At 47.9% G+C, this 15,461-nt stretch overlaps 1 protein-coding gene across 5 annotated transcripts in view; it reads right to left on the bottom strand.

The window, feature by feature from the left end:
- NAV1 (neuron navigator 1) overlaps positions 1–15,461 on the bottom strand; it is a 232,594-nt gene that overhangs the window by 55,874 nt on the left and 161,259 nt on the right. Inside the window, exon 1 of one of the 5 annotated variants that reach the window (XM_036909521.2) lies at positions 15,136–15,267. The exons of the other annotated variants lie outside the window; for them this stretch is intronic. Within the exon in view, the coding sequence (XP_036765416.1) occupies positions 15,136–15,188 (53 nt within the window). The 5' untranslated portion in view covers positions 15,189–15,267. Of the gene's footprint in view, positions 1–15,135; positions 15,268–15,461 lie in introns of those variants that run through there. 5 annotated transcript variants of the gene reach the window in all.

Below are 15,461 nucleotides of genomic sequence, written 5' to 3' on the forward strand. Positions count from 1 at the left end.
GGAGTGGAGCCCCGGGCTAGCCTGCAGTATGAGGGAGCTCGAGACCCCTGCCCCCTGCAGAAGGGCTTGTTCGCCTTGCGGAAAAACAAGAGAGCTGCAGGCACCTGACACCTTCAGGTTCAAGAGGAAATGCTTCTTCCTCTCTCCTGATTGGCTGGATGGAAATGAATTCAGAATAGTTTCCTGGGTTAACCGCAGTCGCCCTGGGTCTTTCACGGCAGGTAAGATGTAGTTTACAGCATGAACCCCAATGTTGTGTGTTCTCTGTTCCAAAACAGAGGGATCACGCATAGAAACTGATAGAAGCCTCTCTTTCCCTTTAGAGATCTGGAGGAGGAGCTGCTTTTTCAATAGAGTGCAAGACAGGAAAGTCCAGCCTCAGGGGCAGGTTGCTGAACAGGGAGATAACGGGATTGCCATTTTGTCACGAATGACAGAACATATGACATCCTGGTGGTCAGAGCCAGTCATGCTGCACCACCAGTGTGACAGTTGGCTTCCCATTTTTACATACTCTAATGCCAGACCTGCCACTATTACTGTGACTACAGAAGGAAGCACTTGGGGGCCAAGAAAACCATTTTCTGATCAATCACAACGACAGCCAAAGCAGAAAATAAAAAAAGTTCTCATTAGCTCTGTGCCCCTTTTCAGATTCCTGGAGAAGGATTAAGCATAAAAAACATTGGATGTGTTAGAAGAGAAACATATTCATCTGGAGAAGGAATTTTTCTTCAGGACGAAAATGCAGAGAATTCCTATATATTCAGTCACATGGAAGCAAAATACCGACTGAAAGATGTCAGGAGCAAGAAAGTGGGGTGCTGAGGCATCATAAATGAGAAGGTTTTGGAGAGGCTGACCTGCCTGTCAGCACCCTAGGATGTCATCAGCCAGAGAGGTCAAATGTTTAGTTATCAAAGGAAGAAGACTTTGAGACATGTCTTGGACCTAGTGTGGACATCTTGAAGAGAGATATGAAACCATATGAAAAGCTGATAAAACAGGTTTGTTCTAGAATGAACAAGGAAGTATGAAGTGTTCAGAGAACTAGGCTTTTTCAACGCCTGAAAATATGATTAGAGTGTTATAATCTAGATAAACTATAAAAACACATGAAAACTGAAGATTTAAGTACTTTTATATAGGCTCTGCCTTATACTCGTATTTGTGCATTTTTCTCTTCATTTTCAGCCTTCTCCTTGGAACATTTTAACTCTTAAAGGCAATTTTTAACTCTTAAGAGGCTATTTTTTCATGCTGGAGCTATTCTGCCCACTCTCCATAATGAGAACAAAAATAAAAACACCTTTCCTCTTAGGAGCCTATTCTCCACTTAAGGCCTCAGGAGTGAAGTCCCTTTAAAGATTTCACTTTCCAAGTACTTCCCTACATACAGGAACTCACGTGTCTAGTGTATTAGTTGCTGATCTCACTATCCACACCACCATGATTCTTATGTTAATGGCCCGTAACAAAAATCAAACTAAGAACTGAAATGATGCCTCAGCCTACATTTGACCATACAAATCATAGTAGTTCCTAGTCTGTACCTATAGAGATAGCCAATTCTTAACTGCCTCCTCAACACAATGATTAAGAACTAAGGTAAGCTAAAAGTAAGTATATCCTTCCTCTAGGTTTTTAAAAATGTTTCTATGCAAACAATTTTTATTTTATCTGGATAAGAGGGCCTTTTTGGGGGTGGGGGGGTGTCAATTCTTTTCAGTATGGCTGAAAACAAAGTATTGTGTGCAAAATATCACCTGGGAAATATTTGGGCAAAGGTTATCAAGTAACCTTAACTTTGAATTCTTATTATTCAAATGTCTTTGAATTCTTATTATTGATGTCTAAAGGCACTAGTTGCTCTAAAGTTTTATCTTGAAGTATCTAAAGTTATTCTTCTGTTCTTAATTGCATTTGTTAAATATTATACTATGTTTTCTTGAGCATTTTGGTAGAATTCCACTATATGAAACAAATTACTCAGGTGAGCTGTATTGTTAATTTTATTATGAGAGCCCATTATACATGCTGAATGAAATATATGAACATTTCCCCCTTTTAAAAAACTGGCTAAATTTGTGATTTATAATAAGAAATATATATATGTTTGGTTTTTGTCCCTGTTTCTAGCACAGAGCTCCTAAAACCCTAGCAATTTCCTAAGTTATAAAAGTGATAAAGAGGTCTTTAGTTTTGCTAATGGGGTGGCTTCAGGATCTCACCTGCCTACAGGGGGCTGGTTGCTCAAGAGAAACAACCTTGTGAGTATAAGATTGGAACTTTCAGTCCCACCTCTGGCCTCCACAGTGGGAAAACAGGGTGTAGGTTGAATCCCTCATCAATAACCAATGATTTAATCGATCGTGACTACTTAATGAAGCTTCCATAAACCCCCCCAAAGGGCAGGGCTCAGGTTAATGAGCACATGGACCTGCTGGGGGAGAGGCACGCTCCTTCCCACGTACCATGCCCTATGCATCTCTCCCATCAGGCTGTTCCTGAGTTACAACCTTTTCAGGTAAGTTGATATCTAGTAAGTAAATGTTTTCCTGAGTTCTGTGAGCTGCTCTAACAAATTAATTGAACCCAAGGAGGGGATCATGGGAACCTCTGATCAACAGCTGATCAGAAGCCAGTGATAACTTGGTCTTACGCCTGCTGTCTGAAGTGGGTAGGGGGCGATCTTGAAGAACTGAGTCCTTAACCTGTGGGATTTGATGCTCTTTCTAGGTGGAGAGTGTCAGAGTTGAGTTGAATTACAGGACATCCAGCTGGTGTCAGAGAATTGCTTGGTGTGGGGAAAGAAAACCCCACACATCAGAATTGGAAGTTAATACACCAGGACAAAATAAAAGTGTAACCTGTGGTACAAGTAACACAAAATAACATGGAAAAACTCTTGACTGTGTTTGCAGTCTGTGCTTTCAACTACCCACACTCACTGTCTCCACCGCCTCACATGTACTCCCCCACTCATGGAACGTGGCTTTCATCTCCCTGCTTTACTAAAATCTCTCTGGCAGCGGTTACCAAGGATCTGCATATTGTAAATCCAACTGGGACTGTGCAGTCCTGTCTTTGCAGCCTCTCCCTTGCTGTTTACAGTGTCCATCACTCCTTGAAACGCTTCCCTCTGTCAGCCTCAGCGACAGCGTTCTCTTCCTACCCCCTCACCGAGACTCGCACCCACCACTCTGCCCACCCCTGGCATGTCTGCTTTCTCATTGCGGCGCTTCACCTCCTCCACCTACTGGTGCTCCCATTCCGCCTGCTCCCCTGGTTGTTCTGTCCCTGAAGAACAGGATGGCAAAGCCTCTTCCCGTACAGGGCAAGAGAGGTTGGTTGGAAGGGTCTGGAAGAGGAGATACTCAATAAACACTTCCTGAATGAATGAACCAAGGGTCGTATTAAAATAATTTGATGGATCTGGTTCAGCATTCTGTGAGGGTCTGCGGTAGGAAAGAAGGCCATATGGAAAAAACAACTGTCACTACATGTTTTCTTCAAAACACTTTTATCCCAATAATCAATTTAAAAAATGTTTTCACTGGACACTCATTTTAAATAACAAAAAAACAAAAGCAAACCCCCCCCCCACTTTTAACCCAATGGCAGTTCCCAGGTTCTAATTTTCCTTCACTTTCCCCCTTCTTAGACATTGGTCTGCCACCAAACTGGCAATGTTCCTACTTCTGGGAAAAGAGTTCAACAGCCTCTGCCTGGGTTCCTGTAGTTGGGAGGGTCGTACCAGGATCTCATCAGCTCCATCTTTACAGTAACAGTTATAACCTCATACATTTACCCACCAGAGGCCGACACTCTATGTAGTCCCTCATGTTTCTGGAAAGCCCTTCAATCGGAGTTTACCCAGAATAGCTTAAAAACAAAATATGGAAGCAGAATTTGGTTAGTTGTCTGGGAGTAGAATTGTGTTTGACCTCCTAATGACAGCTCCTTGAGAGCCTGAAGCTTGTCATTTCTATGGAAAACACTTACCCTGGTCAATGCAAAGCACAGCATTCGGGCTGAGCCCTGCCATTTGGAAGGAATCACTGGAGTTCTGGAGTAGAAACTACCCCAGACTCTTCCATCAGTAAGGATATTTGAGACATACATCCTCACACCCACGTTAACCACTCTCCAATCCCAGACAGTAGTCACACATAAGGCCACCAAGTTTTCCTGTCACACACCGGATAGTGGAATTTAATGCAGTAGGGGGCTTCTCCAGTTACCCAATCATGGGCTGAAATTTAACATAGCATAACTGCTTCTGCTTTTTCCATTTATGAAATACGCTATGGGGTTCCTACAGGGCTCACCAATTCTTTTAGGATGGACTGCAGTACCTATACCACAAGGACGCCAAACAAACAATTTCAGAAGTATTTACATTATCACCTTTCCCCCTGAAATAGCTACTTCTTAGCGTGAATGCTCATGTGGGAAGATAGTTATGGGTGACCAGGAGAACTTTCTCTGCTTGGCGGGATGCGGGTTTCTAGTCCATTCTCAGGTCCCAGACAGATCTGAGATCTACACAAGGTGGCCTGTAATTTGAGCCTCCCTTCCCCCACGACAGCCCATACATTTTTTTTCTAATGTAAAGATTTCCAATAAGAGTGTAAAACTTGCAGTTAATAACAGGTCCCAACATGTAAATTACAGTGGTCTCCAAAAATAAAGTTCCATGGGGCGAAAAAATCTGCAAGTTACCACCATGAGGTAGATGGAGCAAAAGACCCATTTCCTCACACCGCGGAAATCTGGACCTCCACGAACAACTGGCAGACGAATGTTCTGAGCACAGAACTTGGAAATGATTTTTTTTTGTGTGTAAACCAAACCATGACTTTTCCCTACCTCACTCGCCTCTCTGTCTCCTTCTTCTCAACCAACCTCACAATTAAACACCCAAGCCCTGTCCCCAAGTCTAAATCTTTCCTTACATTTCTAGAGAGCAGTAGGGTTGGGGGTGTCGGGGGGAAGTAATGCTCTACTCTGCTGGTACTTAGGTCTAAGGTGATGACTGGAGACACGTGTTATTTGTGCAGTTTTCTCTAGTGCCAAGCGGCCCATAAATGTTTGCATCCTTGAGACCCTTAGAGTAAGAATATCTGTCCAGGATTCCGGAAGTGCTCCCAAGAGGCCCTCCAGATTCCTGCATTCTCAATGGCTTCCTCCCCCACCAAGAGCCGCTACTCTCCTTTATCAATCCACCCAAGCAAGACACTGGCAGGTTTGTCCAAAGAAATCCTAGCATTAAGAAATTCCACCGAATAGAAGGTTTCCCTGGCCCTTTAATCTTGGTCTTAAGAAAGGTCGGGCTGTCACCCCCACCGTGGGGGGATCACGGATCCGGCCTTGGTGGGCATCATAATTTTTTACAGACCTCTTGCCTCCACCTTCACTTCAAAATTAACTGCCTCCTTATCTTGAGCCATTCAGCTCAGGGGCCGATTACTCCAGGCGAAACATCTTTGTTGAGGGCTCTCGAGGTTTTCACTTCAGAGAACAGGGCAGCTGAATAACACATTGTGCATGGGGGTCAAAGGTCAGCATCAGAGCGAACACCCAGCTAATGCGTTGTGAAAGACCTTCGTTTTTAGGGGTGAGGCTTCCATGCATGTGAAAGTAAGCACATCTCTCACCTACTACAAAGCCTTGAACAAAAAGAATGAAAAGAAAAAGGAATCTTCTTAACCAGTAAGTGGATGAAGTGAAGATCTTATTCCACAGAAACTATATGCAGGTGTTCAGGCAACGTAAAAAGCCACTTGTTATATGCCCCAGGCATGACATTCTGCCCACTTAGGGATAAAGGATGGAGGAAAAAAATAACAGGGAACTGAAAAGACAGAGCCTCCTCAAACCCTCACCTGTAAATGCCAGATACATCGCATCTGCCCAGTTGTCACAGCATCAGGTATTGAAGTGTCTGCAGGGCTTTGCAAACATACATACCTGCCATCTTTGTAACTGGTTGTTGCTTTCAACACCCTGTGAGGTTGGACTGCCAGTAGCAAAGCCTTGCTGAAGCACTTTACATTCGGCTAGCATTCCATTCCTTCAAACTATCTCACACTCATTGTGTGCCATTTAATTGCTGGGGCCTTCATTCTCCTTCAAAGAAAAGGAAACTAAGGCTGAAAGTTTTGCCCTGGGTCATGGAACATGAGTGGCAACTCAGTATTAGACCTCTGGGGGTTTCATCTCTTTCTTTCAGCATCAAAAACATACCACAACCCTGGCTGGATATAAGCATTTAACACAACAACCCTTTCCCTGGACTCTCTGAAGTGTCCTTTTTGTTTATGCTTCCTTCAAAATGCCTCCTGCCACATCACCTCCCCCAGGTCAAGAGGGGGAACAGTTTGTTATCTAAAGATACAGATCTTAGGAAAAAAAATAACAGTCTGAGAACACAGGAAGTGACTAGCTAGGAAATTACTTTTGGTATTAACATGCTTTTCTTGAGCAACTATGAGTTGAAATCTCTGCTCTGAGGCTTTATGATCAGTCTGGGGCTTCTGACAAAATCCTTAAGTCAAAAGAAGGAAGGTTGAAATTAAAAGAAGAGAAAGTTAATCAAAATCAAACTAGTTTTGATTCCGTGGAAGGTGCCTTCAGGCAACAGACAGGAACAAAAACATCCTGTCTGTCTTCCATGCTGCTCCGATACAGGGAAGCTTGGGGCCACTTCTCAGCTTATAAGGGGTGGGGGTGGGAGGGCCCTTCCAGCCCCACCTCGCCCTCGGTCCTCTGTTGCCCAGCAGGGTCTGTGCCAACAGGTCCTGCCTGCCTTCCTGAGATTTGGAAGAAGAGAGCCCTAATGCACCCCTCAACAGGTGATGACCCTCTGGGCACCAACCAAGCCTTAGGTCTCAGTAAATGTAAAAAAGTCATCAATTCTCACTGTGAAGGAGCTGAAAACAGATGGATTTAAGATGCGACTTGGGAGCTAAAATACATCCTCTCGTCTCACTTGGGGAGAGCCAGTTCGGTCTCACACGATTTGGAGGAGAGAGAGACACAGAAAGGACTAACCTAGTAGTGTGCAAACTCTTTTTAAAGAACCCTTTTTACTAACATTTTACTGGAAGTCCCCGATGTATAAACCAGTAAACTAGGTGACAACAGCACCTCTCTGGCTGAAAGGGAGTCAGAAGCTCGGGATCCACCCGCCCCAACCCCCAGACCCCTTCAAACCACCACCAGATGGATCTCAGCCAGTTTCCTCCCCCATCACCAACACACCAGTCACCCAGGCAGATGGGTTTATTTCCTACATTGAAGACTTCCAGAGAAGGCCCTTCTAAGCCTTCCTCAGGCACTCATGCCACGTAAAATATCCTTGCAGCCATAAGTCCTTGTCACAGAAAATCACAAGGAAAGGTGCCAGTGAACCTCTACCATTCCAAGCCCTGGAACCAGAAGGGTTTATTCCAACACTCCTGCTTTTCCAGCCCCTCTCACACCTATATCCACGCCGCATCAGTATATCCATCTGTTTCTCTAAAGTAGAGCAAAGCTTTCATGACACAGAGCGATCTCAGAGCAAACTCCTGTTTCTCAGCTCCCCGTAACCTTTCAAGTCCTACACCTGGTTCAACAATGGTTTCCTAACAATTTGCCTTTTCAAGTTTCCCAAAGTCTTCAGTAATATAATTTTTACAGATACATTTTTTTACACTCAATTTCATTAATTTATGTAATAATTAAATACAATTTCAACTGACACACACACACACACACACACACACACACACACACACACACACGCTTGGGAACAAACTCTTGGTTAAGCACACCGCTGGACTGGCAGGCACAGAAGGGTGCAGCCACCCCAGAGGGGAGGTGGTGGGAGAGGGCTCTGCTCCACCTCAGGACAACTGGAGCGAAATTCACAAGGCGGAGGACATGGCCACAGCTCTACCTCTGACCCTTCCTGCCTCTCGGTATATTACTACTTGCTTGGCCTCTGGATTTCTTCGCTAAATGTAAAGACCAGAGGTGGGGATGAGGAAGTGAGGCCGACAGAAATAAGAATTCAGGTCATTTTTTAATCCTTGGGCTCAAATCACGTGACCAGCATTATTTTACTTGGATGGCATTATTCTACCAGTAGAGTTGTTCTGTGTTAGAGTGAGTCCTAGTTCAACTTTACTAAAGGACATGGCGTGGCTACAAGGCTTGCCAGAGCAGACTTTATGTGAAAACCAGACACCAAACCCGGGAGTCTTGACTTCTTTTGGGGGGCTCCTACAGGTTACAGGGCCTCCCTGGCACAGCAAGATTTTTTCCAAGTGCTTTTGGATATTCCGGGGATCAAAGCTGCTTACACAATGAATAGCTCTGTGCAAATGCCGAGAATTTGTTTCTCAGATAGCTGGAAAGCTCCTGCAACAAGCGGCGCATGAGAAAGCAACGATTTCCTCCGCCCTGCCAGGGGTTCCACGACTTCTCCAACAGAGGATGGGGCTGACCTTTCACCCCTGAGGTCTGAGGGTGGAGCTTGGTGGAGGTTCTTAGGCTCCGTGGTGAGGTCACTGAAGTGTGGCCGTCCATATCCCGTCTTCCTTTCAAACACCCCACTTGCTGATCCTGCAGGATCACAGCTTTACCAGGGATTTCCAAATGGGACTCCAGGGGGGAAAAACACTTGAAAGATAATGGCAAATATGAGGTGCATCTACAGAGGATGAAAGCAATTTCAATAAAACACTAGAGGAAGCTGGTGTTATTACGTGTACCTCCCCCTTCACATTTAATTCGTAGGAGTCGGGGGACAGTAATAATGGGACAAGGAAAATAGAGAAACATTAATGATTAACACGCTGCTCATTTTACGTCAAAAGTAGGTCTAAAAGGCATTATGAGCACTGTGAAGTGGTTTTTATAGATTTTCCTCATTCCAAGAATCACCTTTTCTGGAAAAGGGGATTCACACCTAGGTCACCCCTGAGGTCAGCTCCACGCTAGCCTAGAAGGGTATCTGCGAAGTGTTAGGCATGAATCCCTTAGGTTGCGAGACCCACTGCTGTGGGGCTGCCTCGGGGAAGGGGGGCTCTGAGTCTTGGAAGTCCGCCCCAAAAGCATTCTATGACAGCAAGTATGGAAGTCTGGGCTGGGAACCCGGGGCCTGGAAATTACAGGGATGTTTACGTAGAATATATGAGAGAGAAGCTTTAAATGGGGAGAAACAGTACAAATTACTGGAACTGAATGCATATATAACATAGGAAATAGGAAGAAATGGCACACATTTCCAGAACATTGAAATACACCATATGTGAACAAGGATTCCCTTAGGGAACTCTTTCCAGACAAGAGGCATCCATTTCCAGGGATCCGAGGTACCCATCAAACACTCAATCAAGCGCTGCTTTTCAACCATCACAGAGAATTAAGGAACAATCTAGGGTGTGCGTACAGAACAGTGCTGTTACCTTAGCCACTGTGTCTGGGGCGTCAGATTCCAGAGACCCACAACATCCAGGGATAAACCCCAAACACTTGTTTTCTCTGAGGGCCTCTGAATCACAGTTCCACCCACTGGCAGGAACACTACTTCTGTTTTAAAGCTGTTAAAAAACCTATTTTAAAATTATGCAGTTGGCAGACCATCAGGATCAAAACCTGGTTGTCTAGCACAGTCTTAGAGAATTTAGAATAATCCATGGGAAAATGTTCCAAGCTTGGAAAATAACGTGCGCGCACACACAGCCTTGCAGGAACACGTGTGCATATACACAGGACAACTGCGGCACAGCCCCAGGGACGGGGCCTCGCAGGACCCCAGAGATGACAGAGTGGGATGCACTGGACATTCCTGTATTTTCACAGCTTACCCTTGATCCCACTGCCCCATAAATTCCCTTCAAGATCTTGGGCTCAGGACCCTCCCTTCCTTCTCCATTCATATGTAAAAACCGCCCTCCTTCCTGAACACTCCCCAAATTTCCCTGTAGTCTCCATTTGAACGTCTCACGACATCACCACACTCGCTGCCCTGCTAATGCCCTGCTCCCTGACCTGGGAATAAATCTTCCTATTTCTAGCTGCCATTATCCCCAGTGTCTGAAGTCAACTTCCAACTCTGTTACAAGTTGATCATACCATGTGTGCAACGAAATAAGTTGTTCTCTTGGTAGCAATGAGCACAACTTTTGGCACACAGGTGCGATAAATACTAGCTGGTGGATGACTGATTTCCTGCTATTTTATGTAGCTGTTATATTTCAGGAGATATGATTGACCCAATCAAAAGAGCTCTAAGTGTGACATGGTACAGGATACACATGGTATATCCAAGTCTGTACTGTTATATAAGGTCTTATCTTGGGATCCTGTTAGCTCTTTGCTGCTATCACCGAAGGACTCTTATTAAGTCCCACTCATGTATCACTTGAAAAAGAGTCTCTGGCCCCTGGGAACTTATGACTGGACAAAACCACCACCATTTAATGAATGAATATGAGGAAAATATATATAAATAGAAAAGGTGGAAAGCAACTTCACTGGAGGGTGGAAACCCTTATTAGCAGCTCTCTTTTATAGAAAAAGACCTCCCCCCAAGGGGGCCTAGGCGTGCTCAAGCTTGCAGAAAGTTCCAAGCTCCTTAGACCTACATCTAGTCTAGAGTGAAATGGGCTGTGGAGCCAGCCAAGCTGTGTTTGAATTTCTGCTCCTCCACTTACTGGCTCTGACTTGGGACAGGCATTTTCCCTCCCTGAACACATGCCCACGTCACAGAAATGGCTGGATGACCATCAGCTTCTCAGGGTGGCTGGGAGGAGAAAATAAGGTAAAAAATAAAGCATCCGGCAAATTAGGTATGTATATACAACTGCCCCCTGCTCTCCTCTTTGGAATAACTCACCTGCTACTCAAATGGCACCTGCAGCTACAGTAAGTAGGAAAAGTAGTTTCCGAGGAAACTCCTATTTGCTGTATCCTCTGTGAGGCCGTGGGTTACGGCAGGCACTTCTCGACTGCGCTAAACGGGACCAGCACCAGGCTGTTGTGTATGTGTACACACATGGAGCGGGGACGGCTCTGGTGCTCTCTCCTTCTCAGGATTTCTTCCCCAGTGAGTGTCAGAGTCTTCATGGGATAAAGGCTCTTTAAAGCTTAAATGCCCAATATCATTCAAGAATTTAGTAGTTCTAGGAAATTGCTAAAGCCATTGCAAGAAAGTGAGGCTGAGGAGGAATTCTCACATTCTCCACCCTGGTAGCATTATCTGACTGTTTTCATGGCAATCTGTTATTCTGGCCATGAACTTGAGGTTCCACTGACACCCAGGTCCGGAGGAAATAAGCCCTGTCAAAGGCTGGTGCTGGGCAGTGAAAAATTTATTCAGCTGTCTGTCTCAGAGGCTTCAGTCTGGGACAAGGAGTTTGCATGACCGAAGAAGCCATAGTGATAGGTCCGGGCAGAGATGCTGAAAGATGATATAGAGTGTCTCAACTGAGGAAAACTCCCTTTCTTCAAATGAGCTCGTTTCTCTGGAAAACTCTGTTTTTGCTTCAAGGTCCAATGAAAATGCCACCTTTTCTGTGAAGACCTCCCTGACTACTCAAAGTATGGCCCCTTCCTACTTGCTCCAGATATTTCTCAGACGAGCTGGTAAATCAATTAACTTGCACCCTTCATCCACATTTCTCCACCAGACTGCGTCCTCCACCCTTATTCCATCTCATTCCACTCTCATGATTTGAAATAATGTATGTACCTGTTTGATGACTTTTATTTATCTGTTTTCACTGCAAGACTGCAGGCTTCCTGAGGGCAGGGACTCTGTCTGTCGTGCTATTAATATCCCCAGTTCACAGCACTGCGCCTGGCACCTGCGGGGGTGCTCATTGGAGTTTGTTGAACAAATGAATAAACAAATGTTCGCTCCTTCCCAGCATAGTGGCCAGGACAAAGTTACCACAAAGGAAAGGTTGAAAAAACAAGGTTGGTTTGTTTAAAAATAGGGTGTATAAATATGCCATCCTAATTAGTAAAGAATCTCGACTGAATAGAAATCTGAAGATGGGCAATTAAGAATTTAAGGGAAAAAAAATCAAAGCTATATTCTAAGCCAGGATTTTGCTCAGTCTACTATACTGATGAGCATGCTCGTCTTCAGCATTCAACATTCCTTGGGTCTCAGCAGTGTCAGTGAGAACCATCTCCTTCTGGAGGTGTGCAGGGCTTGGCTTCAGAGTCTGACAGATCCTAGCTGAGGACAAATGCCACAACTGTGATCTTAGGTGCATTTACTTAACCTCCCTGTGCCTCAGTTTCTTTGTCTGTGGTAATAAATTACACCCCCTATGGTGGCTGTAGGGATTAAATGGACGAATGTTTATGAAGCACTTAGCATAGGTAGGGTTTTAGGATACCAGTTATAGTGTGAAAAGGTGACTGGCCCAGATGCTGGTCACAAGCTGCTGCCATATTAAGTCTTCCTGGCTATAATGCTTCTTTCCTGGCACCTCTCTCCTCCCGTCTCCCAAGCAGAGGGCAGGGGCTCTGCAGGAAGAGGTTAAGCCAGCAAGTGTGGTTGGCCTGTGCTGTGCGTGCCTAGCCCTATAAAAGCTGCTAACAAGCAGCAGCTTGTCGGCTCTGCCGTCCCTGGGCATTCGGTCCGCTCACGAGGCTGAGTGGGCGCCAAGCTGAAGCCCTCCGCCCTAGGAGGTCTCTGAGTGAGGCAAGTGTCCCACTGATCCCCAGGCTCTGATTAACAGTCCTTTCCAGGAGGGAATGCCAGGACTCCAGGTTTTCTGCTTGGAACATACTGAAGGATAGTGTTTTCTTGGGCAGGAGAAGAGTGTTCTCTAGGAGAGACTGTAAACTTGAGATGTGCATGAATGGTGCTTATGGAGTCAGCCTTCCATGATAGATGCAATAATCCCAGGCATCTGGGGAGCAAAGGCATCTGCTCCCAGGCAAATGGAAGGGCCCACGGCTGATCACAGCTCAACTTATCAAAAGCTGGTCATGGGGATGCCTGAGGGCCAATTAAGCCATTCACCCTGATACCTCACACCCTCCTTTGGAGCTTAAGGGGAACCTGAGCCTGCAGGGAAAGCTCTCTTTGATCCCAGTCGGCCCCAATCAAACATCATTTACAGGGGAGGTTTTGAGCTGTCCCCAGAGCGCAGGCTTGGGCTGAATTCTCCCTCTGTGGACTGGAGCCAGGGCAGTTAAATTTTACATTTGCACTCTGGCAATTTGAGGACTGACCTCCACTTTACAAAATCCCCTCTTTCCTTGCCTACTAAAAATGATCCTGATAGTTGGGCTTGGATGGAAAGAAAACCACAGGCCCAGCCTAGCTCAGCCCCACCCCACTCCACAGGCAGCAGGCTGAGTAGGTGTAATATGACCTGCTTCCCTCCCTGGGCTACACAGACAAGTCCCCACCCTGACACACCTGCCCAGAAGTCCTTTCCGGTAAGGAGCTAGGTGAGTGCTCAACAGCTGTGGCCCCAGGATAGGGCACTAAGCTCACAGTACTAGCCTGGCTCGGTCTCCTGGGGTGCGGCAGGGTGGAGCAGGAAGGAGGCAGGAAGAATACTGATTCAAAAGAAATGACAGGATTACCTAGAAAAGTGCGTAGAAAGAAGGACTGATGGGCTCCAGGAAAGGATCCCAGAGTTAACTACAGGATTTTCACATCTTCCAGCAGCGGAGGAGGCAGAGGACATCAGAGCAGAACCAGGGCAAACCTTGGTCTGGTGGGACTGTTTTCCTTGGGCATCCATGCCCTGTGTGGATCCCAAGTAGTTCTGAACTGGGGTGGCAGTGGTAGAAACGGGGGGGGGGGGTTATGAATAACCCTTTGCTCTACCTTCTCCGGGTCCAGGACCCAGTGATTGAAGACAGCCCAGGATCTACCAGAAGTGGGAATCCCCAGAGGCCCCCAACTAGACCTATTCTCTGTTCATGAACTGCTTCCTCTTAAAGACAGCTGCGGCCCGTTATCATAGCAAAGTGCGTCCAAGGGTCCCAAGACCCATCCATCCCAGAGGGCTGCGGTCTGGGATGCTGGGACAAAGCATCTGGGGCCAGCAGGACTCGGGCTTCCGCGGATTCCGGGTGCCAGGGCTGCCTCTCCCTTCCCAGGCTCGCCCAGTTCCTTCGCTCTTACACGGGCCTGTGTGGGCCAAGTTGCCGCGGGGTCCCTGGTGAGCGTTTGGGGCTTCCTCCAGGGCACCATCGGGAAGCAGGGGCATGTGACCCGGTGCCAGTCTGGCCCCTGGGGCTGCGGGCTGCGAGGAGGTGTGGGGGTGGGAGTGCACAGCATCCAGCCTCCCACTGAACTCCCTGATCTGCTCCCTCCAGCCAGATCAGCGGGGCCTGAGGGAGATGTACTGGGATGGAAGCTCCCAGAAAAACCAGAAAACAACAGCCCTCTTTCTCAGGCAGCTGCAGTTCCCTAAATCCTCTCTTGTAAGTGCGGTTTCCAAGTCACCGCTGCGGGTCCCGGACTGACTGCGGCCACACTCAGTTCCCCTCCGCGGGGACCCTCTGTGCTCCGCCCTCCACCTTACAGGGATGGTGCGCTGTCCCCCACCGCTCATCTCCCCAAACCACCGGGCTCTTCGGTGTCCAGTCAAGTCCCAGGCTTCACGCCCTCTCGGAGGGATCCAAGCTGCTGTGGGGTCACAAATCCAACCCCACGCCACCGCCTTTCACCCCAGGTTAGCAGAGCCTCGGCTGGGCGGGTCTGGGGCTGAAGCCCCATCTCCGGGTCCTCGGGAACCGCGGCCCCCGCCTACTGCAGCGGCAACCGTCCAAGTTCAATCAAGTTGTGCTATTGTCTCAGCGTTGTCCCGGTCCCTGGGGAGTCGGCGCGCCTCGCCTTCCCTCTGCCCCGCCAGACCCCTCCACACACCCACCTCCGACCCCAAATGCCGACAACCCAAAAGCCCGGGAGCCGGCAGGCTCTGGCGGCGCTGGCGCCGCTCCCTCCATCGGAGAGGCGAGGGCGGCCAAGACCCTCCTCCTTGCAGCCCCCACACCCACCGGCCCGAGGCTGCAGCTGCGGCGGAGCCGGGGGCTGCGCTGGGGGCGCGCAAACCCGCCCCTGGGACTGGGTCCGGCGGCGGCGGCGCAGGAGGCGCTTACCTGCGGGGGAAATTCACGGTCCTTCCCGACCTGGGCAGGGGCAGATGAAGCATCTTCCCCGGCTCAGGCGGCCATTCGCCGGGTGGGCACCCAGCGCCCCCAGGGGCCGCCTCGCCCGGCGCCCGGCGGACACCCGAGGAGGCAGGAGCCGCGGGGCCACGCGGAGGGCCGGAACCCGCGCCCTCGCCGGCCCTCCGCTCCCCCCCCCCACCACCCGGGCTCCTACTTACGGCTCCAGCTGCACTTAAAGCGACAGAGCCCCATTTCCCCGTCGCTGACTTCTGCCCTGAGCCCCGGCGCTGCAGGCTGCGAGCGGGCTCTTTAAC

Source organism: Manis pentadactyla, chromosome 9 (assembly GCF_030020395.1).
Source record: "Manis pentadactyla isolate mManPen7 chromosome 9, mManPen7.hap1, whole genome shotgun sequence".
NCBI classification, from domain to species: domain Eukaryota; kingdom Metazoa; phylum Chordata; class Mammalia; order Pholidota; family Manidae; genus Manis; species Manis pentadactyla.